The sequence below is a fragment of the Hemicordylus capensis genome, chromosome 3 (assembly GCF_027244095.1).
Source record: "Hemicordylus capensis ecotype Gifberg chromosome 3, rHemCap1.1.pri, whole genome shotgun sequence".
Classification (NCBI taxonomy): Eukaryota; Metazoa; Chordata; class Lepidosauria; order Squamata; family Cordylidae; genus Hemicordylus; species Hemicordylus capensis.
This window is the reverse complement of record NC_069659.1, coordinates 319,411,542-319,424,923: the sequence shown is the minus strand read 5'-3', so window position 1 is coordinate 319,424,923 and position 13,382 is coordinate 319,411,542. Positions and strand designations below refer to the sequence as shown.

Sequence of the window (13,382 nt, the reverse complement as noted above, 5' to 3'; positions counted from 1 at the left end):
GCATTGGCACCTTGCTTCAAGGAGCGCTGCCATACCTTGGGTTGCCTCTGAGCTTGGCACCTCTGGCTTATGCACAGAACAAATCGCACATTGCTGAGGAAGGCACAAGACACCCAGTGACTATCCCTGGCCCTGTTTTTCCTTTTAAATAAATATTCTCTTCCTAAGCCTGAATGAGGACTGAGCAGACCCGGCAAGGAATTCCCTTTAGACTGAGGGAATGTTCCTCAGAGGAGCAACAGCCCCCACCATCACTTCAAGGATAAGACAAGAACTCCAGCCCAGCCAGCAGAATGTGTCTATTGTTCGTCAAGCAGCAAAGCCTTTACTCAGCATTGGGCTTGTTTGACCAGAACCATATCCCAGCAACCGGTTCCTGTGTAAATGCAAAATGACTCAGTCTGAACGAGGAAAGTAGTATCTGATCACCTGAAAAAAGACCCAGCCCAGCCGTCACCTTCTTTGCTCCTTTTGAGATGGGGTTACAAGAGTGCGGAGGCTGTCTGAGTTGCCTCTTAATACCCCTTGCACTTTGGAGTATTGTTGTGAACATCCTGCTCTATTTTCCTGATGGAAAAACTTTTTACGCCTCCAGCAACCATCTCACCAACTATGTGTGGTATTTTGAAGGGATCTGCTTCTCTGGTATTATGGTAAGTGTGGCTTCTGTGGTTTCTTACTGAATGTTTCTCTTATTATCCCTGCAGCAAGGTGTGAACTCTTTGATCTTGTAGCATGAGGAAGAGGGGGGGATGGAAAGAAACAAAGAATAGTTTTATTTTAGAGGCAGTAGGTGGACCTGCCTCTTGACATTAAAAGTACCAGTCAACTCTAATTTTAAAACTTTCATAGCGATTAGTCTTTTTAATGTTGGCTTGTTTACCACCTGTATTCCCCACCCACCCCCAATTAGTCCAAGGCTGCCTTTCAAAAGCACTTACTCTAGAGTAGTTTAGACTGTGATCTTAACTGGTATGGTTGATTTGCTCTCTAATGTGGGCTTGGAGTAATGATAATTCTCCCTAATGTGTACATGTCCAAGTACAAAGAGTGAACATAATTCAGTGATGGTTCCTTAGAACTTAGTCCCACATCAACTAAAACTGAAACAGTTTTATTGACTTGTTTCTAAAAACAAACCAACTCATCAATTTCTTTTGAAGAAACCCTCCAAGTGGCTCCAATCACTATAATTTGAGTTACTGAAGGCAAGATAGTTTATATGAAAACATGGACTCCACGGAATTGACTTCTAAGACTCATTGATTTCAATGAGACTTCATTGCAACTAACTTCTGGATTGTTCCCAGTGTTGATATTGTAGCAGAATATGCTATGTACTATTAAAATAATAATAATAATAATAATAATAATAATAATAAAAATAATTCAATTTCTATACCGCCCTTCCAAAAATGGCTCAGGGCGGTTTACAAAGATACCATACCATATACCATACAATGCAGGTGCACCTTTTGGATGCTAGTGCCTAACTTCAAAACTGAGAATGCCACTTATCTCTAATTCAGAATTGTATGCGGGTAGTTAATTATACCCAGTTTTGTGGGAAAGGCACTCGGCACATGCACGGGCATTTCTTTACTATACTATTACTCCATATGTTGCTGAGCCTGGGCATTGAAACAGGTTCCAGCACTAATCCCCAAGCGTTATGATAAAAACAGTGCAGAGAAAAATTATGAATGCAACGCACTTTTTCAAAATGTGCGGACCCCCTCCCTACTAGAGTTCTATAGAATATTCTGTTGACTACCAGGAACTTCAGGTCCAGGAACCAGCACAGATAGGATACTGCTTGGAATATAAATTATAACTACAAAAGTAAAATCTGTATCTTCAAGCCCCAAACTATAGTGCTCAAATGTACACAAGAAGATCTTACCCAAATGGGCTTCCTTAGTTTTTTTCACTACACATATCCTTGCTCTTTATGTCAGCCATCTTTTTTGAGTTAAACTTTTTTTTAAAATACCGTCCCTCCCCAAATCAACAATTGCAATAAATTAGATATATCATTTGTAAACCCCAGCCAAATTAGAATATCTGCTCTTGGAAAGTTATTGGAGAACATATCTTTGCATTGCAAAGAGTACCCTTGTGTTGCTGTCTGTATGAGAGTAGTGACAGCCACCAATCTGGATGGCTTTAAGAGGGGCTTAGACAAATTCATGGAGGACAGGTCTATCAATGGCTGCAAATCTGAGGGCTATAGGCCAACTCCAACCTCAAAGGCAAGATACCTCTACAGGAAAGAGGGCACAACTTCATCTCTTGCCTGTGGGCTTCCCAGAGGCATCAGGGCCACAGTGTGAGACAGGATGCTAGACTATAGGCCTTGGGCCTGATCCAGCAGGGCTGTTCTTATGTTCTTAACTATGAACATGAGACAATAATTATTTGCATATAAACCGTGTGTTTATGTATGTGAAATTTTCAATTAATCATGTGCACTTTTTCTCTGCATCATTTATGAATAATGCTTTTGACATGCCTTTACCCAGTGCTTTGAATATGATTTGATGCAATACAGGTGTTCAGTGTTACTTAATAAGGCCTTTCACCCAATCATCTGGAGGTGGTTTGGGGAGAGAAGAGTCTCAACTCCAATCCTCACACATCCTCCCTTAGACTCATTCAGCCCCCAGACGATCAGGCACACATGCACTCCGGTGTGGAGAAACCAGAGCTGGGTTGTCCAGAATATCCCACAATATACTGCATGCACAATAGCAAGGCATCCTGCAGTACAGCAGCAACTCTCTTCTGACAGGACCCTCTGGCTGAACGATTCTATGACCAAGATGGCCTCCGGCAGCCATCTCCACATGTGGGTTCACACATATCTGCAAACCTGGGTTACATGCCTGTTAGCTGCCTCCTGCTGCTTGTGTGTATGGCGCTAATCACTTTGCAAAGGTATGATTCAATAAGCCCTAAACATCATCAGACACTACATCCTCTGTAATTTCCACTCCTTCCTTTCCAGATGCTTATGCTGGCAGCATTTTTAATAATATTGGACCGAGATGCCTTCCATCAGTGCTGCCAGAGTGAGAGCTGTACCAAAACATACAGGGTGAGTATCTGCGTAAGTATTTTGCTTGCATACATGACATTCTTGCTGAAAGCCTCCCTTCCCCTTTGAGTCTTGACCTCTACTGTTGCTTCCTTCCTCGCTCTGTATTGAAGAGTTGAAAAGAAAAGAAAAGAAACTCTACTTCTAACTTCTACAGTTCCTCTGGGGGGAAAAACAGGAAGAATGGCTACTTTTGCTGTTGGAAACATTTCTTTAACTTTTCTGCAATCTACCAATATCAAGATAGAAACTTTGGGAACCCTGCCAATGTCTTCCTGTTCTAGGATCCCAGCTGAAGACAGTGAATCACAATCTGAGAGAGTAAACAACCATAGGAAGGATGTACATGAGCAATGCTCATGTACATCCCTAAACAAACAAATGAAGAGCCACCTAAGCAGAATTCTTGAGAGCCAAATGCTCAGTAGTGCCTGTTTCCAAAGGCCAACAAAGCCCATGCTCCACTACTTTGTTCCCCAGGGTGTTTTCCAGATTACACGCTGCAACGCACTCGCAATGTATCTGCTAAGTGCCCCTCCATATTGCCCGTGTTTCCACTTCCGTGTCTCTGCGTTGTCAGCAGGGTGCTGTTCATATTTCTCATGCCTTGATTTGAATGTTAACGACGCATTTTTGCCCTACATTGTTGTAAATATGCTGCAGGAAAGTAGTTCTATTTTTCCATTATAGGGAGCCTTATCCTCCATTTTATCTGTTGCAGCATGTGGCAGTGTGGACAGTTCCCTCCCCCTCCCCTGCCCATGCTTGCTTCCTCTGCCCCCTTGCCATTGGGGAGAGAAACTGGCAGAGAGAAATCGCTTTCCCCCTCCTTTCCTCCCCACAGATCCCAACCACACTCTTCCCTCCTCCACTTGCTTCCAATATAACTTGAGCATTTCAACACAGAAGGAGAGGGGAGAGCAGCTGAGCAGATTTCTGACTCCAACCCTTTCCTGTGAACTTTTTACTGAAGAGGAAGCCCAATGAACTAAATCATTCACTTTTGTACAATCCCACTTGTTTACTACAAGGCAAAGGACAGGGAGAGAGAACAGTCACTTACTTAAAAGGAAGCCCATTGAACTGAATCATGATTCATTTACTTCTGTGCAATCCCACAGCCCTCACTGGAGGTGACGCCCCTCCCCTCCACCTCTTCCCTCCTATGTATTTATTTATCTATCTATTTCTCTGGAGGTGTGCCACCACCATCCTCCCTCCTCAGGAGAAGGCCTGGCAGGAGGGAAGAAGCGAGGGCGATGGCGGAGAGGAGAAAGGCACTCCACCGCCTCCGCAAGGCTCCCCGGCCCTAGTGAGGATCTGCCTGGGGCACTAACCGAGGAGAAGTGGCAGAGGCTGCTGCTGCTACTACGGCTGCCCCCAGCAGCCCCAGCCATGGAAGAGAGCGCCCACCTGGGTGCACCATTTAATATATATATATATTTTAAAAATATTCCAGGAATCACTTGCGCAAGGATGCAACGATGAAAGGTTTTGTTCTGGATGGCATTTCCCCCCACTGGTGGATTAGTGCAAGGCAGCCAAGAAATTTTATATGTGTATATACACACACACACACACACACAGACACACACACACACACAGAATATATATTTAAAGGTCATCACGTCACACACACTCCATGACTCCACTGGCCCAAATGGAGCAGGAGGAGGGGCAGATAAAAACATTTCAATGAGAATATGGACACTCTTGCCTGGAAAATACATTGCAGCAGACAGAAAATATGAATGGCCACCAGCTTACGATGCATCAAACAACCCTTTACTCTCTTTTCGAAACCGTTGCACTATTCCATCACAGTTTGCAACATATTACCCGCTGCAAATCTCATAGCCCAGAAAACACCCTGGAAGAGTTTTTCCTGATCAGTATGGGCTTTCTTCTCTCTCACTGTTCCAAGACAGAAATATTATTGCCAGTCAAATCTAGTTAGAGGGAAATGTTATTACTTTTGTTTTTATTTTCTTCATCTCTGGCTGTTCAGTTACTGAATACTTTCTCTGCTGAGTAAGGCCAGTCATATACCTGAGGAACAGTGTTTCTTCTAAGGTGTGCACATGTTCATGTGCACACATTTTTATGTCCGCTCAGTTAATTTTAGACCCCGCTCAGGTTGAATCAGGAAGTCCCCATTCTGAATGCACATGTGCACATACTGCCTCCATACTGCCACCCAGAACAAATCTCTTTTTGCACACAGATTTAAAAAAAATGAGATGGAACACTGCTGAGGAACAGTTGACCAGGTAGCAGTATTCACTTCTCTGTAGGGTTGCCATATCCTGGCTTTCCAAATCCAGGTGCCTAATTTGCATATTATGTAAATTGGCTTGAAAATAATTTTTGAGCAGAATAGTGACCGCATGTTTTGCTCCATAATTCTGCTTCCACAAGGGCTAGAGCTTAGCTTAAAAGGGGGGGGGAGGGGGGGAAAAGAAAGCTGAAATCTGGGTGAATCTGGTTGGGCTAAGCAATCTGGGTGAGATGCTTAAAATCCGGTTGAAACCCAAGATTCCATGGGGCATAGCAACTCTACTTCTCTGACATGACTGATTGATGAACTTCCTGCACCCGCAGAAAGATAATGCTGTGCTCCCTTTAATGCAGAGTTTCATCTCAGTTGTACTTGCCTTGCTTGGGATTGCTTTCTCTGGATACAGTCTGATCATATCTACTTTGGGCTTGGTGCAGGGCCCATTCTGCAAAACTCCAGATGGCTGGGAATATATTTTCCAAGACACTGCAGGCAGGTAAGGAACAGCATTGCTGTCTACAGGGATAAATGTTGGGAGACCTATTTAGACATTGCTCTCATTGCCACCATCTTAAGTGGAGGAGCTAGGAAATGACTTGACTAGCAAGTCAGAGGTTACCGGTTTGAATCCCCGCTGGTATAAACACCTATATCAGGAAGCAGAGGTATAGGATGCTGAAAGGCATCATCTCATATTGCATGGGAGAAGGCAAAGGTAAACTCCTCCTGTATTCTACTAAAGAAAATCACATGGCTCTGTGGGCGCCAGGAGTGGAAATTGACTCGACAGCATACTTTACCTTTTACCTCATTGCCACAAATATGAGCTTTCATCCTGTGGCCAATGGCCATGGGGCAGAGAGGAGAATCTAGATTGGGTGGCGGAAAATGGACTAACCCCCCTTCCTTGCCATGATTTGGGTCTGGATTGATGCACACTGTGGCTGTTATTTACGTAGGTATCAGGAAACAAACACACAGGCAAGGATGGCCCTTTCATGAAACAAGGTGAGGCGGATTACTGAGGTGCTAGCAGGGTGGCAAAATGCCTCCTGTTACTACCATTGGAGCAGTTTTTGGGGACTGATCTGACCCTTGCAAGAAGCACAAGGAGAAAAGAGGAGGCTGTGGGCAACCTTCCCTCTTCTCTGCCCCCCAGGGCCATTTTCACAGCTTGCAAGGGTGAATTTTGAAAGGGTGTTGGCCCCCACCAGGTCATGCAACAAGGCAGCATTTGGCTCCTTGCCTGAGGTGCCAAAGTACTTTGGGCCACCCCTAAACACAGGCAGACCCCCAATTCACATAATCATTCTCTTGTTTGGTCCTCAGTGCCTCATGCATCTGGGACTTTTTTTTTTAATAGGAAAAAAAGTAAATAAGGGGAAAACATAAGAACAGCCCTGCTGGATCAGGCCCAAGGCCCATCTAGTCCAGCATCCTGTTTCACACAGTGGCCCACCAGATGCCTCTGAGAAGCCCACAGGCAGGAGTTGAGGGCATGCCCTCTCTCCTGCTACTACTCCCCTGCAACTGGTACTCAGAGGCATCCTGCCTTTGAGGCTGGAGGTGGCCTGTAGCCCTCCAGCTAGTGGTCAATAAGGTTGCTGGTGCTAAGAATTGGTGCCATCAGGAGCTACATCTCCTTATGTACTTCTGCCCATATAACCGAGTGGCTACTTCACTCGTATGAGGGAAAGGGAAAGCCAGGGAAAGAGCTATAATAGAGCAGATGGGTTCTTGCTCGGCTTGTGGGAGCTGCCGAGCCTCCAGGAGGACTGCTGAGCTCCTCACGTCCCCTGGCTCCTGATGGCTCCTGCCATCACTGGAAACAACAGCCATCTGCAGTCACCGGCAGCCTCCTTCAGCCATTTCCCCTCCATGCGTCCCATTCAGAGCAGGGCAAGTAGCTGAAGGAGGCAGCTGGCGGGCGTGCCCAGCATCCTCCTCCTATCCTCCTCCCTCCTCCCATCAGCTGGGCTTGAGTCTCGGCTGATGGAGGGAAGATGTGCATGGACACCCTCACCTGGCTTCCCCCAACCTCCTCCCATCAGCCAGGAGCCCAGCTGGTGGAAGGAGGATGGGCAGAGCCTGGCCAGCAGGGGTGTACACCGCCAGCCCCTTCCTTTGGCTGCTTGCCCTCCACTCATCCTTTTTCCATCAGAAAAACGGAGGAAGGGGGAAGCCAGGTGAGTGGGGGGTGAATGAACGTGAGTGCATCTGCCACACAGGGGAACCCTGTGAATGGAGAGGCTGCCCATATGGGAGCACAGGCCTCCGCTCCCCTTGCTACACCCCTGGGTAAAGCAGTTTTCTATGAGACCACACTCTGGTGGAACAAAACCTGCTCACCGCCCCTGACATGAGGAGGCCCAATCATCAGCAAGAGGGACCCCTAATGGCCATCAGCCAGGGGCGTAGCATCCACTGGACAAGGGGGGGCAATTGTCCCCAGGTCCAGAGGGTTAGGGGCCCCCCAAAGCTCTCCAATGCTCGGGGTGCAATCCACTGCCACGTTCCACCTCAGAACGTCCGAGGAAATCCAATCGTCCTTGATCCAGCCAAGTGCCGGCGCTGCGCTTTTCTGCAGGGGAGGCAATGTGCAGATGCTCCCTGAAGGCCACCTCCGCCCCTCTCCCTGTGCACATGCTGACGTGCGGCTGCACTGCATCCGCAGCCATTTGGCAACGCTCCCTGGGAGGCCACTCAGGCATATAGGCAAGATGGTAGCCCTGGTGGAGGAGGAGGAGGCCTTGGTGGAGGCTGAGGCGGATTGGGCAGTGGTGGTGGCAGGGCCTGGTCCAGGTCCAGGCCTGCTGAGCCTAGCGGAGCTGCCCAGGGGAGCTGCCGGAGCGGATGGTTTGCTGCGGGGCGCTGGGCGCCGCCAACCAACTGGGCTGGTGAGAAATGGGGGGGGGGAAGGCTGGGGTGGGTTAGGTTGGCAGAGATGGCTGCCCCTAATTGCCCTGCCCCCTTGCATCTGACATCAGGACATGGCAATAGGAAAAACATGGAGCCCCGGCCCCCTGGCCGCACTTTGTCCCCCAGCCACCAGGAAGCTCGCTGCACCACTGCCATCAGCTTTCCTTATTCACTTCCAGACAGCAGCTCCAGGATTGCAGGGGAGATACTCCCCTCAAAACACCCAAAGCCAGCTTTTGTTTGTTTTGAGGACCACTAACAAGGTCTGTTTATAAATGCAGGTCTGGCTCTGCTCCTTGTGACAATGGCAGAGATTAATGAGATCTAGGAGTGGGATGGTCGGCCAGCTTGTTGGTGCTTACTGCTCAAGGCACTGCCAGCAAGCCATCCTGCCCCCTTACTGGCCCTGATCCTGGGTGGGCGCCAGCCATGACACAGCCCATCCACGCCTCGTTTGCTGGCCCAGGTGCCACCAGTTCCTCTTCTCTGTTGCTGCTAGCGAAGTGCTGGCAAGGAGAAGGAGAAGGAGGAGAAGGCTACAACAGCAATTATTTTCTTCTCCTCTCATCTCATCTGCTCTCTCTGCACAGCACAGAGGAGAGGACAGCTGGCACTTCTCCAGCTGCATTGGCTGGCCTCTCCTCTGCCCTGTGAAGAGAAAGTGGGAAAGTGCTGTGTTGGTGCCGTAGCTCTTTCAATCTTCTACTGCCTCCCCTTTCCTCCAGCATCAAACTTCTCTGGATGCTGGAGGGAAGGGATAAGGGAGAAAGAGAGGAGGGGTTGGTTTTTGTAGCACAGCAACCAGTGAGTGAGAGGTCAGGCAGCTGTCCACCCCACATGCTGTATGATGCCTAGTCGCAGGACAGGTGCTGTGCAAACAGCTGGCAATGGCAGCAGCCCTGTAGGAGGAAGAGGCTGACGCCTGGGTGTGGAGGTGGGGGCGGGTGGGGCTCTTGCTGGCTTGCACCAGGGGTGACATCAGCGACAGGGGCCCGAGGTACATGGCAACAGGTGGGTGGTTAGGAGGTGGCAGGGGCATATTCTGCTAACCCCCCAAAACATGCCCTTGAGTGAGAAGCAGGGTTAGGGAAATCCTGAGTGGGAAATTTGTCCTCATTCTGCCAAAGAATAACAGGACCTTAGCTTATTTTACAATCACAAACAATTCTAATTTGTTCATGTGACTGTTTCTCCGACAGCTACCTCCTGGATCACACTTCCTGGTCTCAATGTTCTGAACCTGCTTTGGTGGTGCAATGGAACATTGTTTTGTTTTCTATTCTAATAGTTTTTAGTGGCCTCCAAATATTGATCTGCTTTCTGAAAGTGATTGCGGAGTTAAAGAGGATACTGTGTGGGACCTATCCCGTCTTTGTTCAGGTAACAGAATCATTGAAAAAGCAACATTCTTACCAGATAAAATGACACGACTATACAGTTCCCCCTCCCACTTCATTTATTTGTTTGTTTGTTTGTTTATCATATTTCTATACTGCCTGATATGTACATCTCTAGGCAGTGTACAAAATAATAATTTTCCCAATTAATACGTTGTGATACTTTGTTCAGCTGCTCTGTGTATCTTGTTTTGAGAGGAACAAGAAGGCTACTCAGGATATGCACAAACCTTCATACAAATCAGGAAATCGCTTGAGCTCTGCTTCCTCTAATGCTGCAATGCATTTAGCAGATGGGCCTATCTTTTTAAATTCATAAAATGCAGCATGTCCATTTATTAAACTAAATTTATATCCCTCCCTCCCATTAAATAAGAAAATAATAGCAGAATCAACCTTTTACAATTTTGAAAAACTGATTTGGAGATAAGAGGTGATTAGTATCGTCACTAGTCTGCAACCAGTGTTGTGCACAACCAGCTTCTGCTGTACCAAACCATTTGCCTTCAGTGCACTCCAGGAGAGAAGATTTTATGTCTAAACAAAATGCTGGTTTAATGCTATCATTCTATACGTCTGTATGTACCTTAGTATTTTAAAGTTCAAAATACATGTTTTTCCTAAAACATGTTAGCATTTAGGTCACAGAGCAACTCAGAAAAACATGCATGGCAAGCCAATATTCAAACTGATTTATAAATCTTACTAGAAATGCTGCTGGTGGTTGAGAGACAGAGGTGGAGCTATCGGTGTTCCAGGGTGTCCCCAGAACATGGGCCGCTCTGCTCTCTGGGACTGCATTCCTCTACCCTTCTTGCAACTGTATCCTCTTGCTGCCATCCAGTTGGCTGGCCACTGCTGCCAGTGGACCCGCTCACACCCGCCTCCGCTGGCCACCTCATGCTTGCTTGCTCACTGGTCTGCCTCCCCCTCCTCTGCCTCTGCCTTCACCACACTTCCTGCTTCTGGCTTCTAAGAACATAAGAACAGCCCTGCTGGATCAGGCACAAGGCCCATCTAGTCCAGCATCCTGTTTCACACAGTGGCCCACCAGATGCCGCTGGAAGCCACAGACAGGAGTTGAGGGCGTGCCCTCTCTCCTGCCATTACTCCCCTGCAACTGGTACTCAGAGGCACCCTGCCCTTGAGGCTGGAGGTGACCCACAGCCCTCTGCCTAGTAGCCACTGATAGACCTCTCCTCCATGAAGTCATCCAAACCCCTCTTAAAGCCATCCAGGTTGTTGGCTGTCACCACATCCTGTGGCAGAGAGTTCCACAAGTGGATCACGCGTTGTGTGAAAAAGTACTTCCGTTTCTTGGTCCTAGACCTCCTGGCAATCAATTTCATGGGATGACCCCTGGTTCTAGTGTTGTGTGAGAGGGAAAAGAATTTCTCTCTATCCACTTTCTCCACACCATGCATGATTTTATAGACCTCTATCATGTCTCCCCGCAGACGTCTTTTTTCTAAACTAAAAACTGTTGGTTCTGTTGGTGGGGAAGCAAGTGAAGGAGGTGGCGGGTGACTGGGGAGGTGGGTGTGCACCACCAGGATGGGGGCCGTGAACACTGTTGGGATGGGGTTGTATGCAGACAGAGGCCCCTTGCGCTCTCTCCACGTCACTATTGAGTCTCTCTACGTCACTATTGAGGGACAAAGAGAGAATCTCTCCCCGAGCAGAGCGTTGGTCTCTTCAAAGCGTCCATGTCTGTATGTGAAAGGAATTGAAATACGATCTAGTCTGGTTAAGGTTTTGTTGGAATTGATTGCTAATACAATACTGTCACTTTAAAAAGGAAAGCCTAGTGGAACTCTGGGGAAAGCGGAGGTGCAGGGCGGGGACCCAGAATAGTTTTAGAGTTGGTCTGGACAGAGAGCAACAAGCTCAGAAAAGTATCTGCTGAGTTGGGAAGCAATACACCTTGGGTCCCCCCACCATAATCTCCTTGGATTGTGGCGTAACATTTACAGTCTCCAAATACATGTATGCCTGCAAGCTCTCTGTAACAGAGTGGGCCTTTGTTCAGGCCCAGGCGTATAGGGAGGCCAGTGGCAGCCCTGGTTCAGACCACCAGCAGCCCCCCCGCCTGCCACGCCTCCTGCGTCTGACGTCACATGCAGGGCGTGTGGTTTTGCTTGCAAATGGGGCGTGTGGCCCTGTTTGTGAGCAAAACTATTCCCTCTGCATCTGACCTCTGGCGCAGGGGGTGTGGCTGCGGCCCCTGAGCACTGAGGCCCCAGTTCTTTTAACCCGTTCACCCTATGGTGGCTCCACCCCTGTTCAGGCCCATTCCTTGGTTATATTAACCAATGTTAGTATTTGTTTGTCAGATCTCAAATACTCTGAATAGGCGTTGCCTTAGGGCAGGGGTGTCAAACGGCAGTCCTCCAGCTGGTTTTGGCTTACAGCTCGCACAATTCCTGGCTTCTGGCCACTGTTCCTGTGGATGATGGAAATTGTAGGCCAAAACAGCTGGAGGGCTGCCGTTTGACACCCCTGCCTTAGGGCAAAATTTCCTTGTAGTTAAAGCTCTGCTAGTTATCCTAAGAAAAGAGTTATCCTAAAAATGCCTTTTATTCTGGACTTACTCATTTCTGAATACTCTTAATGTACAACAGAATGCCGCCCCCCACAAAAAATTAAATTCAAACGTTCATTTTCTACAAAATAGAATTTTCATTCAGCTTGCAGACATAGGAAACCCAACAACAACAATGTATGCATTGAGAAAATTACTAAAGCAAAAAATCAACCTTTTCCCCTCCTGCCACAATGCAGAATTCTAATGGAAAAAGAACAGAGTGTGTGTATTTTGCCTATACATATTCAGTGATCATGCACAGGGGGTAAGACACAGGTTGAAAACTCCTATCCTTTCACATTACTTAAGACATGTAAGTCAATAAATAAATAGAATTATATAAAAACTGTAGATAGAAGGGCAGTTTCTGAGTGAGATGGTGTGGAGCAGTGTTTGTTCTTCATGGCAAGGCCTGGGAGCCAGTGGTGGTTCCCATCAACGCTAAGCGACTCCTGGACTAATGGTTTATTTGGTCTGTGCTAATACCTGTTGGCAGGTACGCATCTTAAGTAATGTGAAGGTATAGGAGTTTTCATGTCCTATTCCTATGCTTGAGAATAGATCATGTTTGTCTTCAGTGGTGCATAGGATATGAGGGACAAATCTAAGAACTTGTAATTAATTCTGGGACTATGAGAATTAATATAAACTTTTCTTTGGCCTTTTTTCTTCTCCCCACCCACCACCCTCCACAGCCTGCACTGATCTGACAATCAAGAGGAAAGACTCACAGTTCTCAACATGCCATCATCTCTCTGGTCACTGGTTTCACCTGGTTGACAGTGTATTGGGATGATATTAACACAATTATCCAATTTGCTGTGGTTCCTTTCCTCACTCACTTGTTCCTCTGTGTTTCATAGGAAGTAACTGCCCTGTATTTTGCAGCTGGTGACTTAGAATGCTCCACACCATTCTAAGCAAGTGCACAATTATTTGAATATCCACACTTTTAATATCCTTGTCTTCGTCTCTTCCTCTCTCTTGTGCTTCTTGTCTATTTAAATTGTGAACCACCTGGGCAGGGACCTTTTTGTATTTGGATATTGTAAAGCAATAGGCATGTCTTAGATGCTATATGAATAAATATTTGTTTCATAATAATAA

At 47.1% G+C, this 13,382-nt stretch overlaps 1 protein-coding gene across 2 annotated transcripts; it reads left to right on the top strand.

The window, feature by feature from the left end:
- Window positions 1-155: 155 nt before the first annotated feature.
- Window positions 156-13,382, top strand: TM4SF18 (transmembrane 4 L six family member 18). 2 transcript variants are annotated; one of them, XM_053304736.1, is made up of 5 exons: window positions 156-653; window positions 3,008-3,097; window positions 5,813-5,871; window positions 9,494-9,674; window positions 12,971-13,382. In XM_053304736.1, the coding sequence occupies exons 1-5, from the start codon at window positions 477-479 to the stop codon at window positions 12,983-12,985; spliced, it is 522 nt and encodes a 173-aa protein (XP_053160711.1). In that variant the 5' UTR covers window positions 156-476; the 3' UTR covers window positions 12,986-13,382. The 2 variants fall into 2 exon arrangements, with proteins under 2 accessions (XP_053160711.1, XP_053160710.1); XM_053304735.1 differs by having other exon boundaries at window positions 198-653; window positions 5,729-5,871.